The following is a 19,024-nucleotide window of genomic DNA, read 5'->3' on the forward strand; positions in this document are numbered from 1 at the left end:
GACCCTCAGCATCAGTACATTGTTGGTATTGAGATACTTACAAAGAGATATCTGGGTTCTATCACAGCCTAGGAGACTGACCAAAAAGGAAGGAAGGAAGGAAGGAAGGAAGGAAGGAAGGAAGGAAGGAAGGGAGGGAGGGAGGGAGGGAGGGAGGGAGGGAGGAAGGAAGGAAGGAAGGAAGAGGGAGAGGGAGAGTTAGGCCTAGTCTTAAAAATTAGCAAAATTTCAACTACCTGTACCAGATACCCCCAGTGCTTTGACTCAGAGGTTTAAGGGTGGGCTGCACTGTTCATGTCAGTCATCTGGATAAGAACTGAGAGCTTTGCTTTCATTGCTATTCATTGACAAAAGACCCCTCTTCAGCTGTTGCACAAGTTCTCACACCTGCAGGAACTCATCTACAAGTATCGCCCCATGTGTAGATACACTTGTAAAGGGAATCCCTGTGTAGATACACTTGTAAAGGGAATCCCTGTGTAGATACATTCATAAAGGGAATCCCTGTGTAGATACATTCGTAAAGGGAATCCCTGTGTAGATACATTCATAAAGGGAATCCCTGTGTAGATACATTCGTAAAGGGAATCCCTGTGTAGATACATTTGTAAAGGGAATCCCTATGTAGATACATTCATAAAGGGAATTATAGCATGAATCTTAAAAGTTCTTATTAATAAAATCAAACCCAAGGCCAGTTATTGGGATCAATACTGGTAGATCAGAGAGACAGAATAAGCCACAGCTAACCTCACCTGGCCAACTTCTCAGCTGGTCCTGTTTCCTCAGACTGGAAGCTTCTGTGTCCTCATCCCAATGGCTCTTAGCTGAATTACTGCTTAAAAGCCTGAATGCTGAACCAGCCAAATGCTTAACCAGCCAAATGCTGCTAGTTTCTGGTCCTCACGCCATATATATATATATATATATATATATATATATATATATATATATATATATATATCTTTCTGCTTTCTACCACCACTCCCTGGGATTAAAGGCTGGCTTTCTGGGATTAAAGGCGTGTGTCACCATGCTTGGCTATTTCCAATGTGGCCTTGAACTCACAGAGATCCAGAGGGATTCCTGTCTCTGGAATGCTAGGATTAAAGGCGTGTGCTATCACTGCCTAACTAGTGGCTTTTCTGTTCTCTGACCCCAGATAAGTTTATTAAGGTACACGATATTTTGGGTAACACAATACCACCATAGGGAATCCCTGTGTAGATACATTAGTAAAGGGAATCCCTATGTAGATACATTCGTAAAGGAAATCCCTGTGTAGACACACTCGTAAAGGGAATCCCTATGTAGACACACTCGTAAAGGGAATCCCTGTGTAGATACATTCATAAAGGGAATCCCTGTGTAGACACACAGGGAATCTACTACTGTCTGCAGTTCTTTTCTTGAAAAGAGCCTTCTCTTTAACAAACAACAGCAGTGAGCTTCTGTCTAGCCCATCCCAATTGAGTTGATCCTCTAAATCTAATTTAGACCCTACCTGTTAGAATCTGGGCCAAGATTAGATAATACAAAATTTAAAGGGATGGGCAAAAAATCAATTACTAAAGTAAATAACATCTTCGTGCATCTTTGTTTTCTTACAAAAGCTGGTAGCAAACCTCCTGCATCAGCCTCCTGAGTACTAGGATGACAGGCATAAGCCACAACACTGTTTACATTTTTTTTAAATCAAAATTAATACAACCAGCATTCATTACGAATGAATCACTGAGCTTTTTAGAGGGGAACAGGGTATTGGCTTTGTGGCATTGAGAACTGCCCAGTGGGGTGTCCCTGGCTGGACACCTTCCGCCGCAGCCCTGCCCCAGGATGCTCAAGAGCAGTCAAATGCAAAATGCTCTAAGTCAGGTGTTTCTCAACCTCCCTAATGATGCAACCCTTTAACACAGTTCCGCGTGTCTTGGTGACCCCCTCAACCATCAAATTCTTTTCCTTGCTACTTCATAACTGTAGTTTTGCTACTACTGTGAGTCGTAATGTAAACATCTGTTTTCTGATGGTCTTAGGCGACCCCTGTGAAAGGGTCGGTAGACCGCTTCTAAAGGGGTCGCGACCCACGGGTTGGGAATCCCTGTTCTAAGGCGCTTCGTGAATCCCCCACAACCCTTACCTAGCACCTCAGCTTTCTCTTTGGTATCCTTTTCCTTGTTCAGGTTTTTTGGGGCTGAGCGAAACAAGCCTGGCAGCTTCGTCGTTTTCACGATCCCGCAGCTCTGATGCACCCACTCCTAAGTCCCCCCCGAGGTCAAGATTGTCTTCTCGCCTTCACTCACCCAGACTGTCAGGGCTTCAGCCATCTAATTTTCCTGTCCGGTCCCTAGGGGCCGGGACGTGGGCTCTGCTGAAACGGCCGCTTTTGTATTAATGCCTCAAGTGTTGAAAACTTTGAACTGAGGTCTACCTCAAATCTAAAAGTACGACCCAGGGAAGGAGACGCGAGTCTACTGCCACTGCCTGCCGGGGACATTTCTAGACAGACCCTCCCAGCTGTGATCCTGAAGTCCCAGGATGCACGGCGCTGGCCCACAACTGCCGTCTCCTGCTGGAGGAATTTTCTCAGAAGAGGTCCGTAGAAGGATGCTCCGTGTTTGAGAGGGAAGTCGGTGGGAACAATACTACAGTTCTTATTTGGTTCTTGCTCTTTGCCCTTGCCTGGAGAGGCAGTGGCGGCACACGCCTTTAATCCCGGCGCTCAGGAGGCAGAGGCAGGCGGATCTCTAAATTCAAGGCCAGCCTGGTCTACAGAGTGAGTCCCAGGACAGCCAGGGCTACACAGAGAAACCCTGTCTCAGAAAACAAACAAGCAAACAAAAAGACTAGACAAGAGGCATTTACTCCGTGCTGTTTTTGTTGTTGTTTTGTTTTTTTGTTTTTGTTTTTTTTTTTGAGAGAGGGTTTCTCTGTGTAGTTTTGGTGCCTGTCCTGGATCTCACTCTGTAGACCAGGCTGGCCTCGAACTCACAGAGATCCACCTGCCTCTGCCTCCTGATTACTGGGGATTAAAGGCGTGTGCCACAGCTGTCCAGCCACTCTGCAGGCTTTCTATATAAATCTCTGTTCACTTCATTAGCAAATCAACCCTGTGAGTTAACAGGTAGAAATGGGCAGCTTTTCACATTAGAGGAGGGGGCAGGTTTCTTTACTTAGTGACATGAAGTCCCCTTCTAAATTTGGCCCTTTCAGGGCACTCAGAACTGAGGTGTAGAGCAAATAAAACTTTTAAAAAGCATCAATATGAACAACTGCTACGACGTCATGTATCTGACACAGGAAACAGGTAGAGATGAGCTGAGATGGTACCCCTCCCACCCCTAAGACATGCTTCTGTCACTGAACTGTCTAATGCAGCTCAGAGTTTCACAAGTCAGTAAAACAAGCTCTGGAGGAAGGCAGTAGCCTTGCAAACACTGTCTCTGGTCTGAGGTTGAAACACATTGCAGCCTAGACGGGTCTAGATGTGCATTGCCTGAGCTGAGGCTGCAAGGATAAATAACACACTCAAGAGCTGGAAACCTGTATGAATTCCATAATTAAAAATTAATTCACAGCTCAGGCAGTGGTGGTACGTGCCTTTAATCCCAGCACTCGGGAGGCAGAGGCAGGCAGATCTCTGAGTTCAAAGCCAGCCTGGTCTACAGAGCAAGTTCCAGGACAGCCAGGGCTACACAGAGAAAACCTGTCTTGAAAAAAAAAAATAATTTATGGAAGCTGTCATATAGATACCAATCAAAAAATGCGCGGAGGATTCCCTATCCAATTACTTTTCCTTTTGTTAATCAACTTACGGAACTGTTCATCCTAGTTGTTGCTATAATGTTTGACCCTATGTTTACTGTTTTAAAAGAATCCTTAAAATCTCAGGCAGGGGCTGGAGAGATGACTCAGTGGCTAAAAGCACTGACTGCTCTTGCAGAGGGACCCAGATTCAGTTCTTAGCTCCCACGTGGAGGCATGGAACTGCCTGCAACTCCAGTTCCAGGGGATTCTACCCCCTCTTCTGGTCTCTACAGGTACTGCACCCATGTGATGCAGACATACATGCAGGCACTCACATGTACATATAACATAAAAATGCATCAATCTCTAAGAAAAGGTTTTTGGCTTTGTTTTGTTTTGTCTTGGGCATTGATATAGATGCCAGAGGGGGTGTTGTGAGTCTCACATGACACTGATGGGAATCACGGGACTGTACTTCACCCTGAGCCCCTCTAAAAAAGCCTTCCAAAGATGTCCTTGTCATGTGTCTACAAAGATCGGTGATGCTGTAGATGACTCCACCGGTTCTAGGCTTCCCTCCCACGTCTGAGGACTCGAGTTTGGATCTCTGGGACCCACATAAAAATCTGGGCATCTAATTTCAGTAATGGCAAGATGAAAGGCAGAAACAGGTAGATCCCTGCAGTTCCCTGGCCAACCAGCCTGGCCTCTGTAGCCAAGTCCCAGGTCATTCTTTTAGGATAAGAGTTCCATAAACTCATCACACATTTTGGTCAGAGACAAATAATTTGGGGGAATATGTTGATTTTTTTCTAAGTCATGCCTTGATTGTCTCTTGCCTAAGGAGGACTCAGGATGAAACTTGTTCTCAGTTAACATGAACTTTGCCTTTTCGGACACTCTATTTTTTTCATGCAGCACGTGATCCAATACTCAAATACATAACTGAGTTGTCAACTGTCAGAGGCCCAGTGGCTCATCAACAGCCTCTTGAAGCCCCGCTTTGCTCTCCTAGAAACCAAGCTTCCTTTACATTTAACTAAGCCCTGTCACTACAAATCATATGGGATATTGTAGAAAGTTGCATTTCTACTGGCAAACTCTTCCTTTCACAAATAGGAATTCAATGTAAGTCAGGGATCCTTTTTGTTGTCTCTTAGAAACAAGAAAATGAGTTTCCTTTTGATAAAATTATTTTATCAATCATTAATTGATAAAAATGCACCAATCTCTAAGGAAAGGTTTTTGGCTTTGTTTTGTTTTTTGTTTTGGGCATTAATATAGATGCCAGAGGGGTGTTGTGAGTCTCACATGACACTGATGGGAATCACGGGACTGTACTTCACCCTGAGCCCCTCTAAAAAAAATGATAAAATTAATGATTCCCAAGCAACACTTTGGCCACTAATAAATGACATATTTTTTGTCCTATAGAATTGAACAATGGGCTTTGGGATAACCATATTTTAGAAGAACATTATGATCTTTACCTTTTCCAAGCAAATTCATGCATTGTTGGTCAGTATTCCGGCACTGCCCATTGTAACAGAAGGCTTCACCCGATTTACAAAATTCCCCATTACGTACAAAGGTGTCGGGTACACAAGCAGCATGGGTCCCATTACAGTACTCCGGGAAGTCACACTCACTGTTCTTTTTTCTACAAAGTGCGTTTATTGGTTTTATCTAGAAGAGAACAGAAGGGATTACTTCTAAGGATGCTTCTTCTCACCCCTCCCTCTCTCTCTGTCTCTCTCAAATTCCAGTTTCCATTCTTTTTTTAAGTTGCCAAGATCAAAAAGAAAAAAAAATCTCTGGATGCTTGCAAGAGAAACTTATGTTCAAATCCCATCACCTAAGGCCTCACATGGGATCATGTAGCAGAGGACACAGGAAAATCTAAAGGCTGTCTATCAAAAAATGTTTCCATAGCTGGAGTCAGGGGGATTTGAATCATACCCATTATCCTAGGCTCAAGAAGATTTGTTCCTACACCTCTGACTATGTGTGGACAGGGCTGGTGTGATCAAAAGTTCCCTTCAGGTCTAGCCATGACAAGTAATTTGGCAATCTTTAATACTTGCCCTAGGTAGGACAGAGTCAGTGGACCAAAATCAACTTGATATTAATAACTGAATCAATGTTGTGCCCATTTTTAAAGGATTTATTTATTTTACTATTTTGTGTGTGTGAGTATGTTGCCTGTAAGCATGTATGTGTACTATGTGCATGTCTGGTGCCTTGAGAGGGCAGAAGAGGCATCAAGTTCCCTGGGACAGGAGTTACACATAGTTGTAAGCCAACATGTGGGTGCTGGGCATCAAACTTGAGCCTTACATGTGATAGCCAGTACTTTTAACCACTGAGACAACTTTCCAGCCCTATGAGGTGATTTCTAATGAAGGGAAACTTCTCAATATGTACACAACAATACAGAAATTTTTACAAAGTTGATTTTCTAGACTGCATTTCATCACATCTTTTTTTTTTTTTTTTGAGGTCTAAAGGAAAATAGTAAAATGAGTTAGAATCTGAGAGGAACAACAGAGACCTATGATAAACTTTTAAAAATGAAATTTTAAAAAATTCTAGAATTTAAACTTTTAAAACTTCTCCGATGAAAAGTACACTGGATAGGACCAGTAAAGCTGAAGGCGTGGCCATGGAAGCCATTACGAGAGAAGCAGAAAGTCAGTTTTTAAACAGTTAGCAGAGATGAGATGTTTTCATGTGCCCAACGGTGCATATGTGACATTCTCAATGGAGAGCACAAAGAGGTAAAGTCTGAAACAAATGCTGGATGACCTAATGGTCTAATTTTCTCCAAATTTAAGAAAAACTGTAAGTTCAATGAATCTCAAGCAGAAGACACATGCAGAAAACCATACTGATATACACTGTCACCAAATTACTCAAAATCAGTGACAAAGAAAAACCTTGAGGCAGAAAGTAGGAAACATTGTATGCAGAATAACAAAAATAAGTATCGTCACAGATTTGTCATTAGAGACAGTCCAAGCAAGAAAATAGAATAGCAATAACTTTAATGCACAGCAAATAAAAAGGTTTTATTTCAATATAGCAAGAGAACTATTTTTCCAAAAGAACAAAGATCAAGGAGGGTGGAAAGTAGCTCAGTCAGTCAGGGACTTGTCAAGCAAGCTTGCCAACCCGAGTTTCCATCCCAGCACCCGCATAAAAATCTGGAATCAGCAGCCTGTATTTGCAACCCCAGCTCTAGGGAAGTAGAGACCTGTGGAGCTTATCGACCTGCCTAACCAGCTCACCGAGCTATAGGTTAAAAAAAATAAGACAGAGAGAAATCAAGGAAGACACTACCAGCCTCTGGCCATACCCACATACCTGTGTCCCACAGACGCGGGCCCCAAGAAAAAGTGACAGCAAAATAAAGCCTGTTTTAGAGCTTCAAAATCTGAAACCCTCTAAGACTTGAAAGCCTAGACAACACACACATACACATACGTTATAATATGTACCACACACACTTGCATACACATGTATGTACACACATACTCAAAGTTGGAAGCAAGAAAAACAAATACCTAAATGTTATAGTTGAATCAAATTATTCATCCAAACACAACCATATAATAAGCAGACAGCCAGGCTGCATAGAAAGGAAGACCCTACTGAATGCTACTTAAAAGGAACCATTTGTATAAAGATAGTTTGAAATAAAATACTATGAAAGTAAAATAAAATGTCCACTATGCCACACTAATATATCATATTAATGATAAAAATTGGATAATGATAAAATGATAAAAAATTGGAAGTGGTGATATCAGGAAAGGCAGATTTCAGAATAAGGGATATTGTTATAGATGAGAAGCTTATTTTGAAATTATTTAGGGAGCTGTTCATCAATACAATGCAATGATGATGATAATGACTGCAATATAATAACAACAGCATGAACATTTATGCAGCAAATAACAGAACTTCAAAACACATGAAATATTGAAAAGCTCCAATAAGAAGTAGGCAAATCCACAATTGACAGTTATTTCAAGGACTGATGGAGTAAGAATATAATCAATGTACCAGAACTAGTTAGCAAACAATTTTATCAAGACAAAAGACCTGTCCTTTCATAAAATGTCATTTCTTTCTTGCTCCAAATGAGAATGTTTTTGGTAGGTATTTGGTAGGTAGCAGGAGGTCAAGGACTGTGCCACTGTGGGTACTGCTGTGGACATACTATAGCTTGACACAGAACATCCAAGAGCACTTGCTGCAGTCTCTCCAGATTCCCAAAGGAGATGCTACTGGTCTCTGTGTGAGTGCAGAACCGACCTCCATGGTTTAACAAGACCCAGCCCCCTAAATGTATGGATTTTACTTCTCCAGTCTTGCAGTGGTTTTCCTAGATGAGACCCCAGATAAGAGGCAAGCTCTGCCATGGCATTTGGACTGGCAGAGGCTGTTCACGTTAGTATCGCTATCACAGGACTTGATGGGAGGAGGGCCGATTTTCTTACATGGAAGGGTGTCGTAAGTAAACACGTCTTATGCAGCATCTGAGCAATATGGTTTGATGATTTAAGTAGGTCTGTATTTCCCTTCATATCTGTTGACACTGTTTTTGTGTCTGGGTACTCTACTGTTGGATACATATGTACTCACAATTTTATATTCTCTTGATGAATTATCTCCTTTAGTATTATATAACTACCTTCTTGTCTTATATGAAAGGTTTGTAGTTCTTTTGTGTGTGGGGGGGGGTATTTGTTTGTTTTACTTAAAGCCTCAGTAGTCTGGAATCTGGACCCAATGGGGTCTTCAACATCAACCACTAATAAAAAAAAAAAAAAATGCCCTACAGTCAGATCTTCTGGATGCATTTTCTCAACTGAGGTTCCCTTTTTTTTTTTTTTAGGTAACTCTAGCTTATGTCAACTTGACCGTGTGTGTGTGTGTGTGTGTGTGTGTGTGTGTGTGTGTGTGTGTGTTTTCCTCTAGGTAACCATGACTAATACAATCCCACACTCTCTGACTTATAAGAGCACCATTTGCCTCAATCTTTGATTTTAGGCAGTTTACTTTGTTCAGCATTTTTTTCTTAAGATGTAAATATTAATGGAGCTCTCTTCAAATAGTTTTAATACTAAGGAAGTGGACAACTGCAATATCAACTGAGTGCAGGCCAGCAAAGGACTTTCCCAAAGGACAGTAAACTGACTTGGGCAGGTACAAGAAAGCCCTCTAACTTCGTACCTTTGTAGAAGCTACTCACAGAACATATGAATGAGAAAGACTTGCAGAGGCACATGTTGATCAGACAGACATGTTGGCAGTCATAGAGAAAACTTCAGAAAGCCGAGTTAAGAGAGAAGAAACTTAAGAAATGATACACAGGAGGGCACAAGAAGTGATAGATTACTGGATGGAGCCAAGGTGTGGAGTGAATACCACTGCACAAGAGTATCATCGAATTGTCAGCTAAGAGTGAGAAGTGATGTTTTCCATCCCTTTGAAATATGTATTTTATTTCATGAAAATAACTGCGGGGCTGTTATCGAATGTGGGTTTGCTCTTACCCTGCAAGTTTGTGTACAACAGCCTCCAGAGCCACACACAGCACCGGGTTTTAATCGGCATAGCAGAGGGTCACAGCATGCTCTGTGTGTACAGTTCTGCAGGGAAGGAAACGCAAAGTCTGACTCAGTTCTGCATGGCTGCGCAGCACCAAACGAAGCCGCAGCGCATCCTCTTGCAAACTTTCTAGTTTCTCTTCTGTTTATAGTTTCAGTGACTCCATTCTCCTGGAAATACCATCTCATTCAGCAGTTTGTAGAGGCCTATTTCTCTCTACATGGTGCAGTGTAAGGACTGCCATCCAACCACCCAGCGAAAACGTCACTCTTGTTCGCAGCCATTCTCTTTAAACATTCCTGTATTCCGGGGTCTATGCCAAGCCTCATCCACTCTACTGTTTACATGTAAATCCCAACACCAAACAGCCTCAGTGTTGCTCAGGCACAGAGCCCACTGCATGTGGACTTTGCTTGGCTCCTCTCGTTTGGTTCCCGAGAGAATAAAAAACTGGAAAGCCTAGAGCTGCCCCACCAGGAAGATAGTCCCTAGCCATGTGGAAAGGCTCAAATTCACTAGAGGCACATGTAGTTAATAATATTGTTGTCCAGTTCTGTATCTGCATGTGGCCAGTTACACGTGTCATGGGTCAATAGACAGATATTACCATCATCACAGAAGCATCTATTGACCTAGAAGACTCATATCATAGATAGATGCTTTATTTTGTCTAGCATTTTTAAGCTATGATTGGGTTGTATACTCTATTATTTCTTTTACTGTAATGAATAAGACTGATTATTAAATATTAAATGGTTACATCCCTAAAATAAAGCCAGACTTATCACACTAATATTTACTCATGTTCCTGTTACAATCTGCTTCTCAAAGACATTGGATTTGATATTGTCCTACTTTGAGCTATGCCCTTGAAGGTCCTGATGTCTACTCTAAACTCTTAGGGGAAACACTGTCATATGCTCTACCCAGTCATAACTGTATTCAATTACATCACATTTGTCACCCGACACTGGTCACCCCAGGGTATTCACAGGAAGCTGTTCAGCCGTGTGCAACAGATGAAGGTCTATTTATGCCCTTGCTAATTGTCTCAAGGAGAATAATGAAGAGGATTAGCTTTAATGAATACAAGTCAACAGCTGCTAATATTCCAAAGGTGGAAATAAATGTTTAGCGTGGAAAAGGTTAGCAAACCACAGCTGAGTCACAAAACTACATGGCATCTAATGACAGGCAAGTGCGTGCGTAAAGGGCAACGGTTGCTCTCTGGGAGGGAAAACCGGTCCTGTGGGTGTACAGTGGAGCATGTTGTACACCCCAATATCAACATTCGCGATTGTGTCACCTCACCTCAGCAGTTCCAGCTGGGGGCTGACAGCCTGGCGGGCTCTGGGAGTGCTGTTGGTCTTCAGTCCATGTTGAAGCTGGGTTCCGATGCAGCCGCCGTGGTGGCAGCTGCGTGGACGCCCTCAGCAGCAGAGGACGAAAGCAGGCGGGTGAACGCAGCACCCGTTTTTCTCCTCCGTAAGGTAGACATTGCTTGCCATAAAGCTCCCTCTCAGAACTGCCTTTGCCGCAACTTAGAGGTTCTGAGAGGTTTCCTTTTCTGCTCTCATTCTTTTGTGCGTCCATTGACCGGGAGTCGCTCTGGGGCATCTGCTTATTTCCCATATGTCTGGAGTTGTTCCAGTATTTACATTGGGACAATATTGTTATAGTTTAGTATTATAGTTGGTCCATATACACAAGAATGTATAGTCTACTGCTACTATATTGGAAGGGTGTGTGTGTGTGTGTGTGTGTGTGTGTGTGTGTGTGTGGTGTACTTGGTCTAAAGTGAAGTGTGAACCGCTTCATCACTTACTCTCTTAATAGTTTTCTGACCATTCAAAGTAGGAAACTGGCCGGGCGGTGGCGGCGCACGCCTTTAATCCCAGCACTTGGGAGGCAGAGGCAGGCGGATCTCTGTAAGTTCGAGGCCAGCCTGGGCTACCAAGTGAGTTCCAGGAAAGGCGCAAAACTACACAGAGAAACCCTGTCTTGAAAAATCAAAAAAGAAAAAAGAAAAAAAAAGCAGAAAACTGGAGTCTACTACTACATAATTATATATTTCTACCTTCATATCTATGTGTTCTGTGTATGTAGTTGCTCCACTGTTAAATAAATAAATACGTGCTTACAACCATTAAATACTCTCAGTGATTTGACACTTGAGTTTCTCGTGACCAAGCTTTGGACTTGGTCTTCTTTGAGAGGTATGGGCCATTACCACCACTCTTCTTGCGTGTTGGTATGGAGTACCCTTTTGTCCCTTCCCTTGAAGTGTGTATGTGTTCTTAACTCTAACGTGAATATCCTGTTAGCAAAATATGGCTGGTTATTATTTATGGCTAAAAAATTCTACCAAGATTTTCTTAGAAGCATTACAGGGGTAAACTTCCTCAGCTTCTACTTGTCTCGGAGTTTATTTCCTTATTTCTGAAAGATAGACTTCCTGAACTCTCAGTGCACTGGACAGACAATCCGGCTCTCTTGTTCTGAAAGGTTACTTAAAAAATTCACTCAAAGCCTCATAATGATCCCTTTGTACGCCATTTGCTTTAAAATTACTTTCCACTTTTGAAAGTTTGGGTGGAGACCTCATTAGGTTAAAATCATCTGATGGCCACTGGTTAGCAATTCTCAACATGTGGGTCATGACCCCTTCTAGGGGGTCACATATTTTACATTATTTTTTACATTACAAGTCACAACAGCAGCAAAATTATAGTTATGAAGTTGCAACAAAAATAACTTTATGATTGGGGGTCACCATAGAATGAGGAACTGTATTAAAGGTTAACAGAATTAGAAAGGTTGAGAATCACTGGCCCAAACCATTTGAGAAAGTGTAAGAGAGTTCATGAATCTTCTTTCCAAATTTTGGAAGTTTTAGGTAATTGGTTTTTTTAAATATGTTTTTATAAAGCTTTTTTCTTCCTCTTTTGGAAAGTTCCATAATGGGAATTTCTGCATTTAAAAGTGCTGCACAAGCCCTATAGTCTTTCTTTATTCTTTTTCATTTTTTCTTTTCCTTCCCCGTACTGTCTGGCTGGATTATTTCAAAAGAACTGCCCTCGAGTTCAAAGGTTCCTTGTTCTCTTTGATCCAGTCTCTGGCGGAAGCCATCAGCTAGACTTGTCTGTGAGGCATAGGCGATACAGGTCTCCCACCTTCCCTAAAACAAAACTCCAGAACTCCACTTAGCCTCTCTGGCTCTGAGGGCAGGGACATTCCAGCCATTCTGAATCTTGTGGAAGGGAAGAGACATTTCAGACCCATAGGCCCCAGGAGGAAGAACACGGGCAGAACCCAGCACTGTGTAGTAATGGAGGCCTTGATGTGTTGGCGCACAGGAGAGCCTGGGCTCCACAGAGCCAGACGGCGCCGAAGTACTCAGGAATGAGAAAGTGTCGCTATAGACTGGGCTACGGGAGAGTCGGGGACTCTGCTTGCCAGGGAGGTGAGGCATTTCAGTGGGTCAGATTTTGGAAAAAAAAAAACTAGTGCACATACAGGGGAGCTGGGCACAGGGGCTTCTCACCCCATAACTGCAAGGAGACTTACTCGACAAAATCTTGCTATCCTCGTAGAAAGGATATCACATCAGTGCAGGTACTAGAGGTCACGGCTGCTTCTCTGCTATCTAGGAGATAGACTCCTCCTTGTTCTGAGGAGTCAGTAACAAGGCAAAGCAGAGTACTTCCTAGATAGCCTGTCCCCAGAAGCAAGAAGCCATAGCACTTGGTGGGTAAATGTTGGACACCTATGAATGTAGCTCAGTGATGGTAGGGTCCCAGGGATGAAGCTGATTTGAAGGTAGCCCGGTGGGGCAGCAGCTTGGATAAGAGTGAACAGAACACAGTTTGAATCTGCAGACTGTGAGGTACAGGGTTATTTGTTGACCAAGATGGCAGGTATCTTCAGCAGTGATGGGAGCCACTGAGAGACCCCTGCTCACCTCATAGGTGGCATCATAGATAAGTAGTTCCTTAGCCCTGGAATCAGATTGAGTATCTGGGCTCTCCAGAATTTCTGCGGCTGCTCTGTCGTCTCTGGTTGTCTCGGCTGAAAAGTTGTTGATATGATTGTGTGCGTGTGTGTGCATGCATATGGATGTATATGTGTGTGTTTAATTGGGGGAGCGCTATTTCCTACATGAGTTCTGTATTTACACTATTTCCCCTTTCTCCTCAACTCCTCTTGTGTTCTTTCCAACTGGCTCCCAAATTCTTGACTTCTATAATTATTATCACAACTATAGATAGATAGATAGATAGATAGATAGATAGATAGATAGATAGATAGATAAAGAAAGAAAGAAAGAAAGAAAGAAAGAGATAGAGATACAGCCCATTTTGAGTCGATTTTGTGTTGCTCGTATGTAATGCATTTAGGCGCAGCCACTATGGACTGGATAACTTATGAGGGAATAGATAGACTCTTACAGACAACTGGTCAACACATAAAGAATGAGTGAATGTGGGGCGCTCAACCCTGGTTTGTATGTCTGCAGAGTGACTCCTGCGCCTAGGGCTCAGGGAGCACCGTGAAAGAGGTGGCATCATAGAAGAACAAGAGGACCAGGGTGCAGTTAGTGTTTTCTAGACCGGACAGAGACACTATCCCATGATACCTTTCCCAGTCAGCCTTTTCTCTAACAGATGACAAGCCCGCTGAGGTCCCTCTGTTCTTTTTCCTCTGTGGCTTATTTTGATCTTGTTCTCAGACTTTGTGTCTTCTGTAAGTGACAGGTAGGTTTTTGCTTTGCAATATTTGAATTAAGAACAGTGTTCTCAGTGTGTTAGGCAGGAACACATCCTACCACCTTATCTTAGTCTGTGTCTTGCCTTTTAGTGTCTTGTTAGCATTCGTTGCAAAGAGCAGGTTATGTTGACAGATTAAGACAGTTTAGTAATCTGTTTTTCGGCTGGCACAGACAATAATAATGTCAGAAGGCACTAGTTATAGGCCGTTACCATTCAAAGAACCCATATGCTAACTCCCAAAAGGAAAATGGGGAAATTGAAGATTTTAGCTTCACGAAAGGAAAAAAGTCTACTTCAAATCGATTTGACTAAAAGATAAAGTCTTTTCTGCTTTCCTTCCTACCAAACTGAGAAGAGTAGGAGGACGAAAAAGGACTACCCACCTGCAACGTGCCACAGTCACATTGCTCTTGACCTTCTATTATCCCATTGCCACATATTCGTCTCGGCGGGCGGCGAGTTCTTCTCTCCATAGGCCAGTCCCGGAGACATCCAAGGTTTTTGCTCATTGACAAAGATTTAAATTGATCCAAGCTACAAGTACTGAAATCCTTCATACCCCTAGAGTATCTAGAACATAACAATGTGCACGTGGTCAACATCGCTGCTACGTGTTTCAGTTCCCATAACGTGGTGTTTTGACAAAGATTTTGAGAGCTCCATCCTTCACAGAAAACATTAAGCATACTTCTAAATGCAGAGATTGGATTTGCTAAGATGTTTTCTCAGACTTTCTTATTTCTACCAAGAAAAGTAAAAACTAATGACACAATTTAAAAATATATTTTTGTCACACATACTGTGCTTGTGTAGAATCTGGTGCAGGTAACCCCTCAGTACATGCAAGGTGCTGATCCAGGGTTCCTGACTTCCACTACCTAGATAGCAACATCATAGCTGCTAAAGTCTCTCTCTCTCTCTCTCTCTCTCTCTCTCTCTCTCTCTCTCTCTCTCTCTCTCTCTCCAGTGTGTGTGTGTGTGTGTGTGTGTGTGTGTGTGTGTGTGTGTGTGTGCATTTGCACGTGTGTTCCCTTATAAGTTTGGAGTCTTTAAGCACAGGAACTGCTATTCATAATTCTCTTCCTAGTGCCAAATAATTTGAACTTCAAAATTTCACCCTTAATCTTCAGTATATTTTAAAGTTATTTAATTCTATCCTATACTCTTTCTATAAACATCAGAATAAGCATATTAACTTGAACAATTAAACATTTTCAAATAGAAATCAGTCATACATAGCTTATCAAGGCAATGTGGCATACATTTATCATCCCTGCTTCTTCACACCAAGTATAAGTTAATAATCATAAAATAGAGTGAGAAGAAGTCTGCAAAGCTGAGATATGAATTTACAAAAACCAACTCCCAGGACCAAAAGGACCACATAGGGACTGGACATTTTCTATCTACCTGCCCTCAAAAACAGTGACTTGGGAATCATGACTTTAGAACTACAGACATTGGTAGGAAAAGATAGCTCGGGTAGGCTCCCTTATCCCCATGATCAAATGGGAAACAGTGGGTACCACCAGCCAGAGAAAGCAATTTATAATGCTGCTTCCATACTGTGACAGAAGAGAGATTAGTGTAGTTATTGTATGTAACTGCCCGACACTGTCTCAAGAGTGGAGAAGGGGGGACCTACTGAGAGATTCAGAAAGCCCACTGTGTATATAAACAAAGGAGATGGATCAGATGTCAAAGGGACACCTGGGTTCTCATGGTTACTGCAGCACTCTTCACAAATACCATGATATGGGATCAACCCAAAAGTTCATCACAAAATGAGGAGATAAAGAAAAAGCATGTTTTTGCAACTATTCAGCCACAAAAAGTATATAACCCTCTCATTTGCAACAATATGGGTGGACTTAGAGGACATTCAGCTAAGTGAAAGAATTCAGGGACAGGAAGAAAAATGTCACATCATCTGACTCCAAAGTAGGATTTAAAATCTTGAGCCCATATAAGTTGGAAGTGGAATAGTGGCTACCAGATGCCAGGGTGAGCAGGGAGAAGAAAATAGGAAGAGAGGTCAGCCTTGATGGAAGAAATAAGTTCTGCCTTCCAGGTACAACAGGGTGATTAGAGTTAGCATTAATATATTACATATCTCAAAACAATTAGAGCAGTTTTTAACGTCATCACAATAAAAAAAACAAAATGTAAAATTATGGATATGCTCATTATTCAGAGTTAATCAATGTATAATATACTCATGAGTCAAAATTTCATAATGTATGTCATAATGATACACCAGCACTACATACCAAAAAGAGTAAAATAAACACTGAGAGAAAAGACAAAAGGTAAGTGCAGGTGGGAGCTCTCAAGACACATGCACACAGTGAATGGGCCTTCAAATCCACATGTTCACTAAGGACAACAGCATAAAAGCGCTTTCGTCCAGTTAACAGAATCCGAAAGCCAGTCAAAAGCAAGAGAGAATGTGTGTGTTTGAGAAAGAAGGCGGTGCTCTTACATTGCTTTGGGCGTCATCAGGCAAACATCTCCCATACAATGGCAGGTGTCTGTATTGTCGTAAGTTAAGCCCATACCAAGGCTCAGCAGCTGTGTGACGATGACACTGTACGACTCCAGCGACAAACCTCTCGGGTACTAAACGTGAACAAAGGGGAAAGAAGTTAACAAAGCATCACTGGCTTCACTGAAAACTAGTTCTTGACACACTCAAGACACCTCTGTGGACACAACTGCAGTAGTTATATAAACGTTTTGATGAAAATGGTATTTATTAACACATTAGAGACACCTCCATGGATGCAACTGTAGTAGTTACATAGACGTCTTGATGATAGGTTCATTGAACATGGATGGATCAACCAAGTTTTACTTCCAAATATTACTAAATGATAGCAACGCAAGCAACTTTAGAAAAGTTGACACATGAAAACCATCTCCTTTTTCAGACTGCTTTGCTTTACGTTTAACACGATGTCTTTAATCTATTTAATAATCAAATCTTCATTCCTCGATGGGTCCCAGTAACTGAGATTTCCTGGTATTAATGCCCTCTATGATGTCATTCTGTTGTTGACCTGCTATAGGGAATCGTTCATGAATAGCTTGTGCCTTCTTGGATTCTCTGTCTTGACTATTTTAAGAAAATAGTAGCTTATGTGGGGAGGGAGGGAGACCTTTGGAGAGGCCTCTGTGCCTGAGGTTAGAAACCTGTTTCCTGCCCTGGGACAGCTGCCAGGTCCCTGAGCTGGGATTTTGAAAGCAACAGCAGCTTCATGGAGTGTTTCTTGCCCACAAGCTAATTTCAAAAAAAAAACCTAACTAGACCAGTTTCACATATGCTTTTAAAGTGAGCATTGTGACATTGTTTAAGATATCACATTTGTTTAAATGTTTGAAATTTAATCATCAATTCTTATGTATCTGCTAGCTGTGGTGTCCAGTTTGTACCTGTGAGGACAGAATGAAGGGTGGGCGAGTTGAATAGCACTCAGCAAAAATGTCCGTATTTGTGCTCTTAATATCGTAAACAGAGCTTGCCCTCTAGGATTTGAAACAAGGAAGGGATTCCTTCTCTCACCACTTCCTTCAACGTACAGCACTGAAAATCTAGCAAGAGCTATCTGTCAGGAAAGGGAAAGAGCGGCCACGCAAGAAGAAAGGAAGAGGAAGTCTCTGTATCTGCAAAAGGCATTCCCTCATGCTCAGGAAGCCTACGGATTCTGCTGAAAGGATGTCAGGACGCACAAACACAGTGAGCTTGCAGCAGTCAAAACTAACACGATTTATAGCATTTACAATAATAAGACAGCAGATAAAACAAGAAAATAAGGCTACTCACGACACTCAACCAACACAGAATGCTTCGGCAGGGGCTTACTACACCCTAAGATATAGACTAAAGAAATTAAAAGTGACACAAATAATCTGAAAGCTATCCCAATCTCAGCTGTTAGAAGAGCAAAAGCGGTTAAAATATCCACTTCATCTAAAGTTATATGCAGGTTTTTTAAATCCCAATTAAATTCTTCACATAAGCAAAAGAGAATCCTAAAATCTGTACACTATTACAAGACCACAGGCCACATCCATCTAAAGCATGAAGATCAAGACTGCTATCATCATTTCTTCATTTAATTATACTTCAGGGTTAAATCAAACAAAACAAATGGTACTTATACAAAACCAGACAGACAGACCAACAGAACTTAGCCGAGGGCCCTCACGTGAAACCATGCATATAAGTTGCTGATTTCTTTTTTTTTTTCTTTTTTTTTTTTTTTTTACAATAATGGCAAGATATCACAGTGAGAAAAGAGCAGAGTCCTCATTGAAGGCTGTTGTGGATACTGGAGATACTCATCATTCACAAAAGCCGACTTAGAATGGATGACAGACCTAATATTAGCTCCTTGGAGTCAGCAGTGTGAAGGCTTCTGGACCTTGGCCTTTCCAAGGTTTTCTTGGCTCAGATGCCAAAAGCCCAGGTACCTGAGTGAAAAGCAAATGTCAAACTAAAGCCCTAAAATAAGATAATTTTTTTTTACAGCCAATGAATCAATCAGCAAATCAAAAGGCAGCCTGTGGAAAGGAAGGAAGTTTAGAAAGTATGTGTTGTTAATCTCCAAACTTGCAAGGAACTCCCATAACTCAATGGGAACTAATATGCGACAAAAATGTAGACATGTGCCAAGACCCAAACTGACACTTCTTTAAGGCATAAAATGACCAAGAGTGTGAGGCCCTTGGCACGACCATTGAATGGGTAAATAGAAGTCAAAACTATAATGTCATGTCATACCTAGGCCAAAAGTACTGACAAATATATATATAGAACCCAAAAGAAAATGACTAAAACAGAACATAGGTCCAAAAAGGTGGACATTCTAAGCTCTTGAACATCGGTAGATGCC

At 41.8% G+C, this 19,024-nt stretch overlaps 1 protein-coding gene across 3 annotated transcripts in view; it reads right to left on the bottom strand.

Annotated features, from left to right (window-relative positions):
* Nucleotides 1-19,024, bottom strand: part of LOC114705758 (disintegrin and metalloproteinase domain-containing protein 5-like) — a 67,882-nt gene that overhangs the window by 37,120 nt on the left and 11,738 nt on the right. For all 3 annotated transcript variants that reach the window (XM_037211650.1, XM_037211651.1, XM_028887828.2), the window contains exons 11-14: nt 16,612-16,748; nt 14,513-14,699; nt 9,306-9,401; nt 5,235-5,430 (exon numbers count right to left, since the gene is read on the bottom strand). In XM_037211650.1, the coding sequence (XP_037067545.1) occupies nt 5,235-5,430; nt 9,306-9,401; nt 14,513-14,699; nt 16,612-16,748 (616 nt within the window). The remainder of the gene's footprint in view (nt 1-5,234; nt 5,431-9,305; nt 9,402-14,512; nt 14,700-16,611; nt 16,749-19,024) is intronic.

The sequence above is a fragment of the Peromyscus leucopus genome, chromosome 17 (assembly GCF_004664715.2).
Source record: "Peromyscus leucopus breed LL Stock chromosome 17, UCI_PerLeu_2.1, whole genome shotgun sequence".
Taxonomy (NCBI): Eukaryota; Metazoa; Chordata; class Mammalia; order Rodentia; family Cricetidae; genus Peromyscus; species Peromyscus leucopus.